Here is a 13,092-nt window from a genome sequence, read left to right on the forward strand (position 1 = left end):
TCTCTAAGTAGGTGTGTATGCGTGTGAGTGTGTGGTGCGGTAAGGAAGATGCGTAAAGTCCCTTCTCCCAGCTTTGCTGAGTTTAACTCCTTAAGCAGGGGCATCGCGTGCTCGACCCCGTTACGCGGTGTGTCTTCGTTCATGCATCAATGAAGAGAATCGCTGGCTGGGCTTGTCTCGCCTGCCACAATAAAAGAGAGGGAAACAAAAGGTGCGCGGGATGCGCAGAGAAGTGTAACGCCTATCGGAGCTTACGTACTGCATCGCCGCTGCAAACAGCTCCTGCGTAGCACGACGTGTATTCTCCTCTACCAGAGCACGGCCTCGAAGTCCACCAGCGTCGCTCGTTCCAGGTGCAGCAGTCCACACCGCGGATGGTGGCCTGGTCCCTCCCGATCCACGGTGCACGCCGCGCCGCCAAGACAACACGTCCCTGGCTCCTCATGACAGCTGGCGGCGTAGATGCAGAACGTGCAGGAGATAAAGTCTCCTTGCCTGCTACGAGGATTTCTCGATACCATTTACCGCGTGAACGGCTCAACGAAGGCAGCGTGTCGCATCACCATACACGGTCTTTCCAGGCAACATAATGCAGGGGGATTCTGTGGGAGAAGAGGGGGAGGTGTTTTATGTTTTGGGGGCGGCTCCCTTGGTGATGCGGCACAGTGACAGGGCAAATGTCAACACTAGAAGAGAGTTACTCAGGCGCGTCCTGGCCCGCCTGATCGTACTCGGTTACGTAGCGCCTGATATCGCTTTTACTATTGTTGTTGGCTGTCGTTTCCTTCGCCCCCCCCCCTCTCCTTCAATAATTACTTTTTACTCTGTCTCGCCATTGTTTTTCTCCTCCTTCTCCCCCCTCCTTTTCTATTTATCGGTATGTATATATTTGTGTGTGTATGTGTGTGCTCTTGTTGTATCACCGGCAATGACGCCCCATCACTCAAGGCTAGCGTCACCTAGAGTTGTATCACGTAAAAGGATTGAAGGGGGGCGAGAAGGAACTTGCCTTGCGCACGAGCATCGTAACCTTCTCTCTGTCTCTATCTAGGAAATTAGACATATAAGAATACATATTACATACGCTGAAAAGGCAGTTACAATAATCATGAACGACTCCTCGGAGGACACCACCACTGTCACCTCCATTCAGTTCTCCGTGGCATCGTCGCACGCCGGCGGTGGGGTCGGTCGAAGTAGCAGCACCGGCAAAGGTGCCACCACCACCGCTGCCGCTGCGGCGGCGGCTTCTCGCACTGCACCGCCACTCAACGCACAGGCCACGAAGAGGAGACTCGCACTCGGCAGCAGCGCCGCACCCACGGCCTCATCATTACCAAGCAGATCTCGTCACCCACCTCTCTCACCGCAGGCAGTTAACGCGGTATCCTCCACCTCATCCCCACCGTTGCCAGGGTTAAGAGCTGCCTTAGCCACGCCACCGCCATCCGCTTCGTCCAGCCTGGTCGAGGCACCGGCGGTGGGACACGGTTCATGGTCTGCCTCGCCGTCGGACGCGAGTCTGCTGTTTGTGCGAGCTGTGGCGAAGCTCAACGTCCCGCATCCGAACTCGTCCGGCGAGTCCCAACACCCACCATCGCAGCAGGAGGGCGACGCCAGCAGCAGTGACGAGGCGGTCCGAGGCCATCGTGACCACCAGCATCGTACTCCATACGAGTCGGGTGGCCTACACATGGCGGAGGAGGAGGAGGGTATCAGAAACAAGTCTGCCCGCATGAATGTAACCAGTCACTCGGTGACGTCGTCGAGAGGCAGCATTGACTTTCAAGAAGAAGAGGCGGAGCAGCAGGTGGCTGCAGTCCCTGCGATGGCGTCCCCGCCCATCGTGGCAGCCACGGCCGCGACACCACCCGCCACCCTTCACGTGGGAGGTAAACCATGGACGCTGAAGGGGACGAATGCGCACGGCAGCTCTGGTGCGACGCCGCCACACAAACAGAAGCAGCAGCAGCAGCCATCATCGTCGTTGTCGACATCCCCGCGTAGCATTTCGCCCGGAAAGCTCGTCCCAGTGAAGACGGCCGCGGTGCTCGCACCATCGAAAGCGATGCGTTCCAAGGTTGTGGAACTGGCCGCGACGACCCCATCCCCCTCTCCCCCGTCGACCCCGGTAAGTCGAAAGATGCTCTACACGACGGGGACGACGAGCGTGCGACCGCGCACGGTCGTCACGACGAACACCGCGACAGGCCTCTCCTGCGCTGCCCCAGCGAGGGGCACCTCCGCCAGCCACATTCCCTCGCCCCGCTACGACCCATCGTCTCCGCACGTGCCGCTGATACCGGCCGTTGCAGTGGATGAACAAGCGCCGCAGCAGCAACAGCACAGTGATGAAGACGAAGACAGATCACCACCATCACCACCGCCGCAGCGACGATACGACAGTGGCCCTCACCACATACGCACGCCGTCAACGTCTTCGCCCGGGTCACCGCCGACGAGCAGCATGGCGAGTGGCGGGAATTTCGCTCGGATGCCCGCGGCGGCGTACGCGGTAGCGGCAGCACCGCTCAGCCTCGGTCAGAGCAGCTCTGTGCAACAACACCGCCGTGTCTCGTCCGTCAGCGTGCCGAACGAGGATGACCCGGTGTACTGCACTGTGAGCGAGATGACGAACGCGGCCTCGATGCGCGGCGGCACCTACTCCATGCTGCCCATCGGGGCGATGGGTGTCGGTGCGGCGGAGACGTTCATGTCCTCGCACCGTCCCTCGCTGGTGCCTTCCGCCAGCGCCGCCGCTGCTGCTGCTGCTGCTGCCGCCGTGGCGTCACGACGGGTGCAGTCCTTCGACATGTCCCTCGACGAGTCGAACCCAATGCTAAGCATCATCACACCGAAACATGGGACGGGACATGTGATGGGGGGAAGTGGCCAAACGACGGCGGCGGCGCTGTCGCCCTCCCCTAAGCACCAGGATCTGCATCACGTCATGCCCCTGCCGACCTTCACGGCACTGTCCAGCGGCCAGCAGCCTACCGCAGAGGGGGGACAGACTGCCGCTGGAACGGATAAGGCGGCAGCGGCGGAGGCTCGCTCGATCACCACCGCCCCGACAGCGGAGACGGCGTCGATCCAGACACGAGAGAGCAGCATCGCCTCGCCGCGGCCGCCCGACACGATCACGAACGTCAACCCCACCAACGCCCAGCAGGGACTCAACAACGTAGCGAAGAAGCCAAAGAAGGCATCGCCGCGCCCCGCTGCATCGTCGGGTCCGCCAGAAGCAAGAGACACACGCGTTGTCGAGGAGACGGAGGAGGAGCCGGCGCAGCTTCCACGTCGTCGCAGCAGCTTCTCTGCCGCACTCAATGCCCTGGGCGGGAAGTCGCTGCTGTGCCGTACGAAGAGTGGCTCCACAGCGTCCAAGTCAGGCGCGGAGGACAACGAAGGGAGCACCCCGTCACTGCGGTCACGGCAGTCCACATCGCACAGCATCGCCGCCGGTCTCTCGCGGTTGTCATCGCGGCTGAAGCGCGGGGTGCGGAAGGTGATCTCGGCCCGTCGCCCCTCCGATGATGTAACCTCTCAACAGCAACAAGACCAAGGAACGGACGCGGCGTCCGATGTGCAGCTAGGCGTGGGCACCGCCGCGAGTACGGTCGTCACCCTCGTGCCGACAGACCTGGCGACGACGACGGTGGACGACTCCGCCACGCTCAGAGGCCGCAACAACGCCGTGCCTCTCCCGTCCGCACGGCTGCCCACCGCCCGATCGACGCCGACCCGCGACAACCAATCCACCTCAGTAGACGCGTCTATTGCGTTTCACACTGACGCCGAGGACACAAAGACGACGCGGCTGGGGCACGAGGGCCAGGGAGGGCAGACACACACAATGGCGAACGCACCGGACCCGATGACGCGCCCTGAAGCAGCAGCAGCAGCGGCAGCGGCGCTCATCCTTTCGCGGCCAGCTGAGGAGGAGGTGCGCGATGCCGCCAACGCGGATGGTAGCAATGGCAGCAAAGGCGGTGCTACGAGACGCGAGGACAAGACGCAAAGGAGGAAGCGAAGACGCCATGGCCACCGTAGCAGCCATCGCCGTCGCCATCACCACCGCCACCATAACCGTTCGGCGTCATCGCCTTCCTCTTCCGATTCCGCGCACGCGTCAGACACGCGCTCCGCATCGTCCGGCTCCTCCTTCGCGAGCTCCTCGACGGCCGCCTCCACCACTTCGCTGACGTCGAGCGAAGTCCGTCGACAGAAGGACAAGGAACGGAGGCGGCGGCGGCGCCACCGGCGGGAGCGGCGAGAAAAGCATCGGAGGGACGCCAGACGAAGAGCGAGTGACGTGACGGAGGGAGAAGGAAGCGAGGACGCGCCGACCGAAAACGACTCCGGCGGCGTGCACCGCGACGCCAATAGGAAGCGGAAGCCAAGAAGACACCGGGCGGCGTTCTCGAGCACCTCTGTTGCTTCCGCGCGGGAAGGGGAGGGGCAGGGAAAGCACCGAAGCTGTCGCCGCGGCGGCGCGAGGCAGCTCGGGAAAACGGACGAGGAGTACGCCTCGTCAGTGCACAGGCGTCACCGCACGCGTTCTCCTGCTCCTTCTCAACAGAACTCAAAAACACCAATTGGAGGCGACGCAAAGAGAAAGGGGGAGGAGGAAGAGGAGGAGGAAGCGGAGATGCCCCCTGCTGCTGTTCATGCTGCCCGTCGCCGCGCTATGCTTGCGGCGTCGCGGGTGCACTCCACCGTGAACCACTTCCGTGCCGCCTGGCAAACCCAGCAAAAGAATCGCCATCGCCTCTGGCAACAGCAGTACGATGCCTTCAAGGATCGTCAGCGGGCGCTGCGGCAATTCGAGATGGAACGGAAGCTGCGCTCGCAAGAGGCGGCGATCAACGCAGCGGTGGCGACGGCGGCGTCACGCAGCGCCTCGCGCCCACGCGCTGTTCACGACGCCCACAACGGGGCCGTCCGAAGGCCGCAGACACCGATTGCTGCTGCGGGGCGGTTAGATTTGAACGAGGCCGCCCTGACGAGTGATATCGCAACGCTCGATGCGGTGATGGAGAAGATGCGGCGGCACCAGTTGTGGGCAGAGACGAGTCCATCCGCAGTGGCAGCGGCTACAGCTGCAGGAAGTGCTTCAACGAGGCCTGGTGAAGGTATTCTGCCGCACACACCAACCTCGTCACGACAACACGAAGAGTCGACGCCAAGTGCCACAGAAATGAAAGGCGCAGCGGTAGAGAACTCGCAGCCGCCAGTGATGGCCGGCTACAGCGTCGACGACCGACACGCTGGTGTACGTAAAGTGCGGCGGTCACCGTTGAAGAGACCGGCGACGGCTCAGCGTGCGGTGTCGCCCCCCTCCTCCTCCGCTGGGCCTCATGCACTTCGCACGCCCACCCTCATTGCCGGTCCGCTATCCTCTTCCTCGTGGGCCATCAGCGCCTACGCCGATCTCCTGCGCCGCCCTTCTCGCAAGAAGGCCGGGAGGGAAGGTCACTCTGTCACGCGCGGCGGCTCCTCGCCGGCCCCGCGTAAACCGCCGTCAACTTTTTTCGCGGATACGCCGTCCGTGTCGGCGTCTTCTCCGCCACCCGCATTCGCGGAGCAGCGGGCCGCTCATCAAGATACCAAGCCGAGTATTACAGTAATCAGCAACACGAACACGACCACCACAGCGGCGCTGCAGCGGCGGTACGAAGGCCTTCTGGAGGACATGATGGCACAGCTGGAAGGGGAAGAGACGTTGTCTGCGGAAGCCGGCCGTCGCTCGAGCAACCCGGCATCGAGCAGTGTCAGCCCTCGTGACCGCCACTCTAACAACAGCAGCAGCAGCCAACGCCTCCACCGCAGCAGCGAGTTTGCTGAAGGCGGTGCACGCGGCGGTCTGCCGGTCACACAGGTTCCCGCCGAAGCAACGCGAAGAAGGTACCGCAACACTCTTTCAACATCGTACGCATCGGCTTCGAAAGCGGACGCGAAGAGAGGGGAGGAAGAGGAGGAGGAAGTGTGGCGGTGTGCAGCGGCACTGCGTGCGGAGTACTACGAGCCCTCCCGTACCACCACCACCGTCGCTGAGATACAGCTTGAACCGCAGCAGCGGCAGCAACGTGTCCACGTGCGGTCCGGCAAAAGTCTCCCCGAAGATGACGATGAAGAAGGGGATAGTGATGATGCTGCGGTGCATGAGCAAATCGAGCTGTCGTACGCGCAGGCCCTCCGCCCTTCCTGCACCGTCTGCTGCCCGCAGCGCTTCGAGGAGTACGTGACGCTGGGGCTGCTGTCGATGCTGCACGACACGGGACACGACGCGACGGATGCGGTAAATGGAAGATCAGCGGCAACGGCGGTACAGCCGCCATCAACGCTGCTGCAGCGACGCATACGTGAAGACCTCTACGCACCCCCTAAGTGTTCGCCGCGGCATCACGCGGGAGCACGCCGCGCAACGCAGTCACACGTTGGATACAAAAGCACACGTAAATCACAAGCGAGTGCGTCTACCGCTATGGAGCCACCTAAGAAGAGCAACGCAGCGCTCCCTCTTGCTTCTGCAGTTTCCCCAGCTGCGATCAAAGCCGCGCTGATGGCGCCGTCCCCGCAGTCGCACCCCTTCACGCCTTCGCTGCCCGCCATCTTTCTGTCTCTGCGCATCCGCCTCAGCAGGACAGAGCGCCACGACCGACGTGTGCTGGTCGTCGCGGAAGATGCCGCGGTACAGGCGCTACATCGGCAGTACATCATCGAAACGATCTGCGTGTTGCGGACGTTGCGCGCACAGGAGGAAGCGGCGGAGGAGGAAGCCGGGCCCCAGCAGCAGGCGCAGCAACAGCAGACGCCTTCGCCGCACAGCCTCGACAGCTCCCAGCGGCATCCCGATGGGGGATACCCCGGGCATGAGCCGGCCACGCCCGCCATGCCGCTGTCTCCCTCGCCCCCCCAAGCATCTGTGGCGAGGCATACTGCCAGCACCAGTCCCGTGGGTGAGGGCGACAGCAGCGACCGGCAGCACCCGCCCTCCGCAAGGCCCTGGCGCGAGTGTGAGAGCTCCAGCGATGGGGCGGAGCGAGACAGTAGTGATTGCACCATCAGCCCGGATGATGACCACCGCGGCCGCCGTCGCGCCGACCGCTTTACGGATGACGACGACGATGAAGGTGGCGAAGGCAGCTCCGATGACAGCACTGACCATCACTACAGCAACAACCCGAGCGCCAGAAGCTACGGTGGCACGAAGACGCCTCCCTCACTCGCGGAGCGGCTCAATGACGACGACGACGACGATGATGGCAACGACGACCGACACGATCAGCGGCAGCCCTCGGCGGAGAGCGCGGGGCCTCCCGCAATGGTGCGTCGCGCCGTGCAACGTGATCTGTCGCCGCTGCATAACGTGTCGGCGGTGCGGCCTACGGTCCGCAGTCGCAGCCCGCTGTCGTTCTCCGATGACGGCGCCGCCTTTGCGCTGGGCAGCGGTGGCGGTGCAAGCAGCGATCATAGAAGTTGTGACCCGACGATGGTGCCGACGCAGCCTGGCAGTCCGGAAAGGGTCTTACCGGTGATGCCAGCCCCGATGGAGTCACTGGCGGAGGAAGAGGAGGGTGAAGGACGAAGGGCAGCTACAAAAGAGAGCAACAGCAGTGCTGCCGCGACACCGGCGCCAATGACCGCTGCAGCAGCTGCGTCGATCTCCTCTGACGTACACCGCGACGTGGAAGACGGGGAGAAGCAGCACGGCAACAGCGACGATGCGCGGAAGCAGCGTCCGGATGGCGCGGATGATGTGCCGCCTGCCTCTGCGCTAGACAACGATAACGATAACGACGAAGATGACTCACGCGCCGGACAAACGGCTGTGGTAACGCGGTCGGCGGAGGAAGGCAGCGAGGCTCCCTTGCTTCCAAACAACACAGTGGAGGAAAGCTCGGCGTCCTCGGCCTCAGCAAACGGTACGCCGAGCAACCCTTCTCGAAGCGCGGTCGCCGAGACCTCAAAAGGCGATGAGGTCCGTGGAAGTCAACTTCCTCCTTTTGAATACCCAATCGATGACGACAGCGATGATGGGGGAGGGAGGGTCTCAACGCAGGAAAGCAGCACAGTCGCACACGCAGCATCCCAAGACACTCATCAGGAGACTCACAACGAGCCTGGAAAGACGGAGTCCCTTCGCGCCCCCGCTTCTCCTCTCTCGTCGAGTGCGACAGCACCGCAGGCTATTAAGAAATTATCGATCATCACAGAGACGGAAGTCGGAGAGCAACGCAGCAGCGGCAGCGGCGGCAGTGGCAGTGGCAGTGATGCTGCCGAACCCTCACGTGCGCCTGCGCCGTCCACATTAGGGACGAAGAGCGCCGTGCTTGCGTTGTCGATCAACCGCGAGGATGCGTCCGACGCGTCGGGTGACGAGCGCGCGCTGCAAGGGTCGAGGCACGCAACGGCGAAGGACAGTCCAGCAGTGGGGACGTTGATGGAAGCGGGCGACACAACACAGGCGAAGGGAGATGCTGTACAGCTTCCACCTTCAGCCTCGACTTCATCCCCGTTTTTCCAACACAGCGATGCAGGTGGAGGACAGCAGCAGCAGCGGCAAGCGGCAGGCAAGATCAACAGCAACGACGTCGTCGATAGCAGAGATGACACGGAGGCGGAGGACGACGACGAGGGAGAACGTTTTGAGGTGCACCCGGGGGTCTCGGAGGTCCACCACGGCGCCACCACCACCGCCGTGTCACAAGTCTCGGACGTGGCGGGCAGCGATGCTGCTGCGACGATCGTGCTGGCCTCGCCGACACGAGTGGATACGGACCTCATCACCACGACAGCAGGGGAGGAAGGCGTCCCCGGACACACTCCAACGAACGCCGGCGGAGAACAGAAGGAAAAGAAGTCCGCGGTGGCGTTTGCAGAGGCGGCGGCGCACGAAGCCGAGGAAGAAGCACCGCAGCAGGAGCAGCAGCCGTCCCTGCGGCGACGCGTGCGCTTTTCGCTTCCTGCCGAGCACGCACCGGAGCACCGCGATCTCGACGATGATGACAAGCGTGAAGGAGAGGAACCAGGAGAGGACGAAGCGGGCGCGAAGGGAGGCGCTGGCGCCCGCAGCGGTGGTGGTGGTGGTGATGACGCTGAAGGAGTACACGAGACGGCGGAGGCGAATTCTGCGGAGGCCATCACCCCTGAAAAGCCAGCACGTGGCTCCACACCACAGCCGGCACAGCGCACCACAAAAGGCAAGAACGGCGCCGGCGACGACGAGGACGCGGAGGACAGTCTCAGTGAGGCGGCCGCCGTGGACTTGCTGGAAAAGCTAAACGGACTAGACGCGCTGCTGCTGTACAAGTTCCCTACCTACTTCACCACCGGCGTGGACAGCGACGGGCTGCCCGGTGCGGTGATGAGGCGGGAGAGGGACGCGTACACGCCGACGCGTGCGGCTGGGCAAGCGGCGGCGCTGCGCCTTTCGCCTGGATCGTCTAGGCGGTCAGCGTCCTTCACGTCCTCCCCAGCAGACGTCCTACTTGTCGCGGGGGACGGAGGACAAGGTAATGGAGGAAGAGGGTCGCCTGCAGCAGCAACATCAGCAGCAGCAGCAGTCACTCCCTCAGCAAGGACGACGGAGGTGAGCGAGGATGACGAAGACGACGAGCTAACGGCCGGTGTGCATTGCAGAAGCGGTCCACAGCCCGACACAGCAGCTGCTGTGCCGTCGCCTGGCACGTCCTTCTTCGCCTCTGCTCCACCCCCGCCGCCCTCGCACCTCGCGTCGCCGCAACTGCCGACGGAGAGTCTGGCTACACAGATGCGCCGCAAGTACGGCCTTCGACCAGCACCGAGAGCACCTCCCTCCTCTTTCCGCAAAGCATCTTTGTACGACAGCACCAACAGCACGCCTTCTATGCATTCAACAACAACGGCAGCGGCAGCGCCATCCGCTTCCCCCGCCAGCCACCACCTCCTCCTCCTCCAAGGTCGCCCGACGCGTGCGGTGCCAACCTTGCCGTCGCCGTTATCAGCCTACACAGCAGCAGCGACGCCGTCCAACACGACGGACAGGAGAGCACAGCAGGAGAGCGCGCCTGGACCACACGCGCCAAAAGCGGAGCCGCCTGCCGGAAAGTCACGCGTCCTCACGACGACGGCACGCGCGACAGAGGCGATGAAGATGCGTACTCCCCGCACCACACAAAGCCCAACCACTCAGCGGGTTGCAGATGCAGCGGTAGCAAAAACACAAGACCAACCGCAGCCAAGTCGAACCGCCCCCTGATCCCATCGTGCCGATGCCCGTTGTGAACGGCTTCTGCAGCCGCGATGCAGCGCACCGTCCCGTCGTCTCCGGCAGAGCACGGACCGGTTTTTACTTCCCTCTCCGCCTCCTTCTCCGCTGCTTCCTCCGACAGCGCCCCCGATTTCTGTGCCGGCCACCGCAGAGAGGAAGGCGGAGGAGGCGGTAGCGCACAGCAGGGTGGAAGGCTCATCGTTTGGCGCTGCCCGACCATGTGGCAAAAATGGCTTTAGCGGAGTTTCTTTTCTGTGTTTTCTCTTTCTATGTATTGCGAAGGCAGACACTCTGAACAGTAACGGCACATAGTACCCATCTGCGCTTCTTTTACCAGGAGCACACAGGATGATTCACGCGATGCGGTATTGGCTAGCGTTGGCCCTCGACGCAGCGGTCCAGGTGTGATCCTGCGGAGCACGCACCTCCGGCTGTGCGATGGATGTTTGGACTTCATTCGTCTTCTTCTTTTCTTCTTCACCGCGGATGGCGATCCTTATTTGGGTGTGTTCGATGCCCCGGATGTCCCGCTTCCTCTCTCTCCCACACGCGAGGTCTACAGGAAAACCCCACGATCGCACGTTGGAGCCAGCTTCTCATATATCCACCATTATATATATATATATATATTTGCATTAGAATAGAGTTGCGCGTTGAGTATCACGTGTGCGGCTCACCGCCGTATCCCGCACGCATCGGTGGAGCAACAGAAAGGGAAGGAGGGGGGGGGGGAACAACGTCCTCTTGTGATTTCTATCTTTTTCCTCTTCTTCTGTTGCCATCGCACTTTCACGTTAAGCTCATTCACAACGGCACGTATACCCACTCGTAATGGCATGTGACTCGCGCGCACGGCGGATTTAATTGCAGTTTACTCCTGCGCGAGTGTGCCAGGTCGGATTCTGCGTTACAAATCCTTTTTTCTTACCTTTGTTTGTTGTTATTGCTGTTGTTGTAATGGGCTGTGGCGGGAGCAAGGACGCGAAAGGCAACGAGAGGGGTGTGAAGGCCTCCGATAACGCCGCCGCCGCGCGTGCCCGTTACCCTCTCCTCGACACCCCAGAAGAGCAAGCAAACCGGTTTCTCCAGCTCTGCAGCCCTCCGCCGCGCTGCACCGCACCCAAGTTCGCGAAGGCGATCCCGCGGCCTCGTCCTACCCCAACCCACTCGCGGTTGAGCTCAGACGCGTCTACGCCGACGTGCGTCAGCGTATCGCCCAGCATGAGTTGGAGGATGAGGAGACGGCAGCGATAAACCAGGAAAAGGATCGCGTGGCGCGTGTGCAGCGTGCGCACAGCCGCCGGCTCACTCAGCCCAGCGCCGGCAAACCTGTGGTGGCGCAGCGGCTTCGTCTGACGGCGGACGGGACGCCAACGAGTGCGGAGGCAGAACCGGTAAAGGAAGCGGCGAGCACGCCGTTGGAGGCGAAGGTGGCGGCGGAGGACGACGCCCAGCCGGTCTCGCCTCACACCCTGCAGTACCCGGCGCAAAAGGAATTTACGCTCTATGTGAACAACAGTGTCGCGCAGGCGCGGCATCGCCACTTCTCCGCCTTTGACGTCGTCGAGGCGGTGGAAGTGTTCGTCGGATACGTGAAGCAGGATCTGCGCGTGCAGCAGGGTAGTGCGTGTAAAGAACACGGTTACAAGCCGCGCAGCCATCGAAGATCGCCCAACAGCACCACCACCGCCGCTGCAGCAGCAGCAACCGCAACTGCGGCGAATACGAACGGAAAACATGAGTGACCGACCCCCACTGTTCCGTGGACGTGTCGGATGCAGTGCGTGCTCTCGGGTGCGTCGAGTGAGGCGGAGAGCATGCTGCAGGCGGCGCGGCAGCGGTGGGGGCGTGAACGGGAGGCCTCGCACCTGCGGCCCGCCGCGCCGATCCGCTACACAACACAACAACAACATGATAATGGTAATAGCAGTCATAAAACGAGTGCTCGAGGTGGCGAGAAGGGCGAAAAGATGACGACGCCTTGTACAGAAAATGCGCATGCGAAAACAACGAAAGCAGCGGCGTTGATCACCGCGTCGGAGCCGGTACAGGGCCGCAGCGGCAGCGGCAGCAGCTCCGTCGAGGGTGGCCAAGGGCTGCTGTTTGTTGACGCCGTCTTCGAAGGCGCCGTGCCGGACAGCTTCGACCGCCACACGCCGTGGCAGCTGGAGATTGTGTTGTACTTCACGGCGTAGTGGAAGATGGCCCCAGAGGACAGAAATCAAAAAAGAACATACATGGGAAGGTGGTGCTTGTGTGTGCGGGTGCGTGTGTGTTGGACGCATGGCACTGCTTTTCTGACAGAGCTCGTTCTCCAGCGATTGTACCGCGACCTCAACGTGTGTTTCGTATATATATGTGTGTATTCTATCTTTCCAAAGCAACTAAAGAAGAACTTTAAAATGGAACTTTGAAATACATACTTCTTATCGCCATTCACATCATCCGTTTAGCCGCTCTGTGCTGCACACACCTACACACACACGCACACATACAGCTTTTCATACGTTGCTGCCCTTTCGTTTCTATTACTATTATTATCACAATTGGTGTTATTACTATTATTATTGTTATTTAGATCTGTGTTTTTTGTATCGATCGACTGTCAGCTTTTGATGGCGGTGTGTTCTACTGATTTACCGGTTTCTCCCTTCTCTTTTCACGCACCAGCACCTGCGTTTGGTGGACGTGTAAAGCATCAATAATAATAATGAATAATGGCATGAAATAAACGGTGCGTGGAAGCCGCATGGAGAAGGCCAAAAAGACCCTCCCCCAAATGAAAAGCAGTGGCTTCCGATGATGTCGCGTGTTTGTTTGCTTGTTCCTTGGTTGTC

General features: G+C 61.6%; 2 protein-coding genes across 2 annotated transcripts; both read left to right on the top strand.

The window, feature by feature from the left end:
• Nucleotides 1-946: 946 nt before the first annotated feature.
• Nucleotides 947-10,243, top strand: ABB37_04269 (hypothetical protein; the record flags this gene model as incomplete). The annotated part of the gene is made up of 1 exon (XM_015801884.1): nt 947-10,243. The coding sequence occupies exon 1, from the start codon at nt 1,109-1,111 to the stop codon at nt 10,241-10,243; it is 9,135 nt and encodes a 3,044-aa protein (XP_015659285.1). The 5' UTR covers nt 947-1,108.
• Nucleotides 10,244-11,052: 809 nt separating this feature from the next.
• ABB37_04270 (hypothetical protein) lies at nt 11,053-12,450 on the top strand (the record flags this gene model as incomplete). The annotated part of the gene is made up of 1 exon (XM_015801885.1): nt 11,053-12,450. The coding sequence occupies exon 1, from the start codon at nt 12,031-12,033 to the stop codon at nt 12,448-12,450; it is 420 nt and encodes a 139-aa protein (XP_015659286.1). The 5' UTR covers nt 11,053-12,030.
• Nucleotides 12,451-13,092: the final 642 nt, after the last annotated feature.

This window comes from Leptomonas pyrrhocoris (genome assembly GCF_001293395.1).
Source record: "Leptomonas pyrrhocoris isolate H10 chromosome Unknown, whole genome shotgun sequence".
Taxonomy (NCBI): Eukaryota; Euglenozoa; class Kinetoplastea; order Trypanosomatida; family Trypanosomatidae; genus Leptomonas; species Leptomonas pyrrhocoris.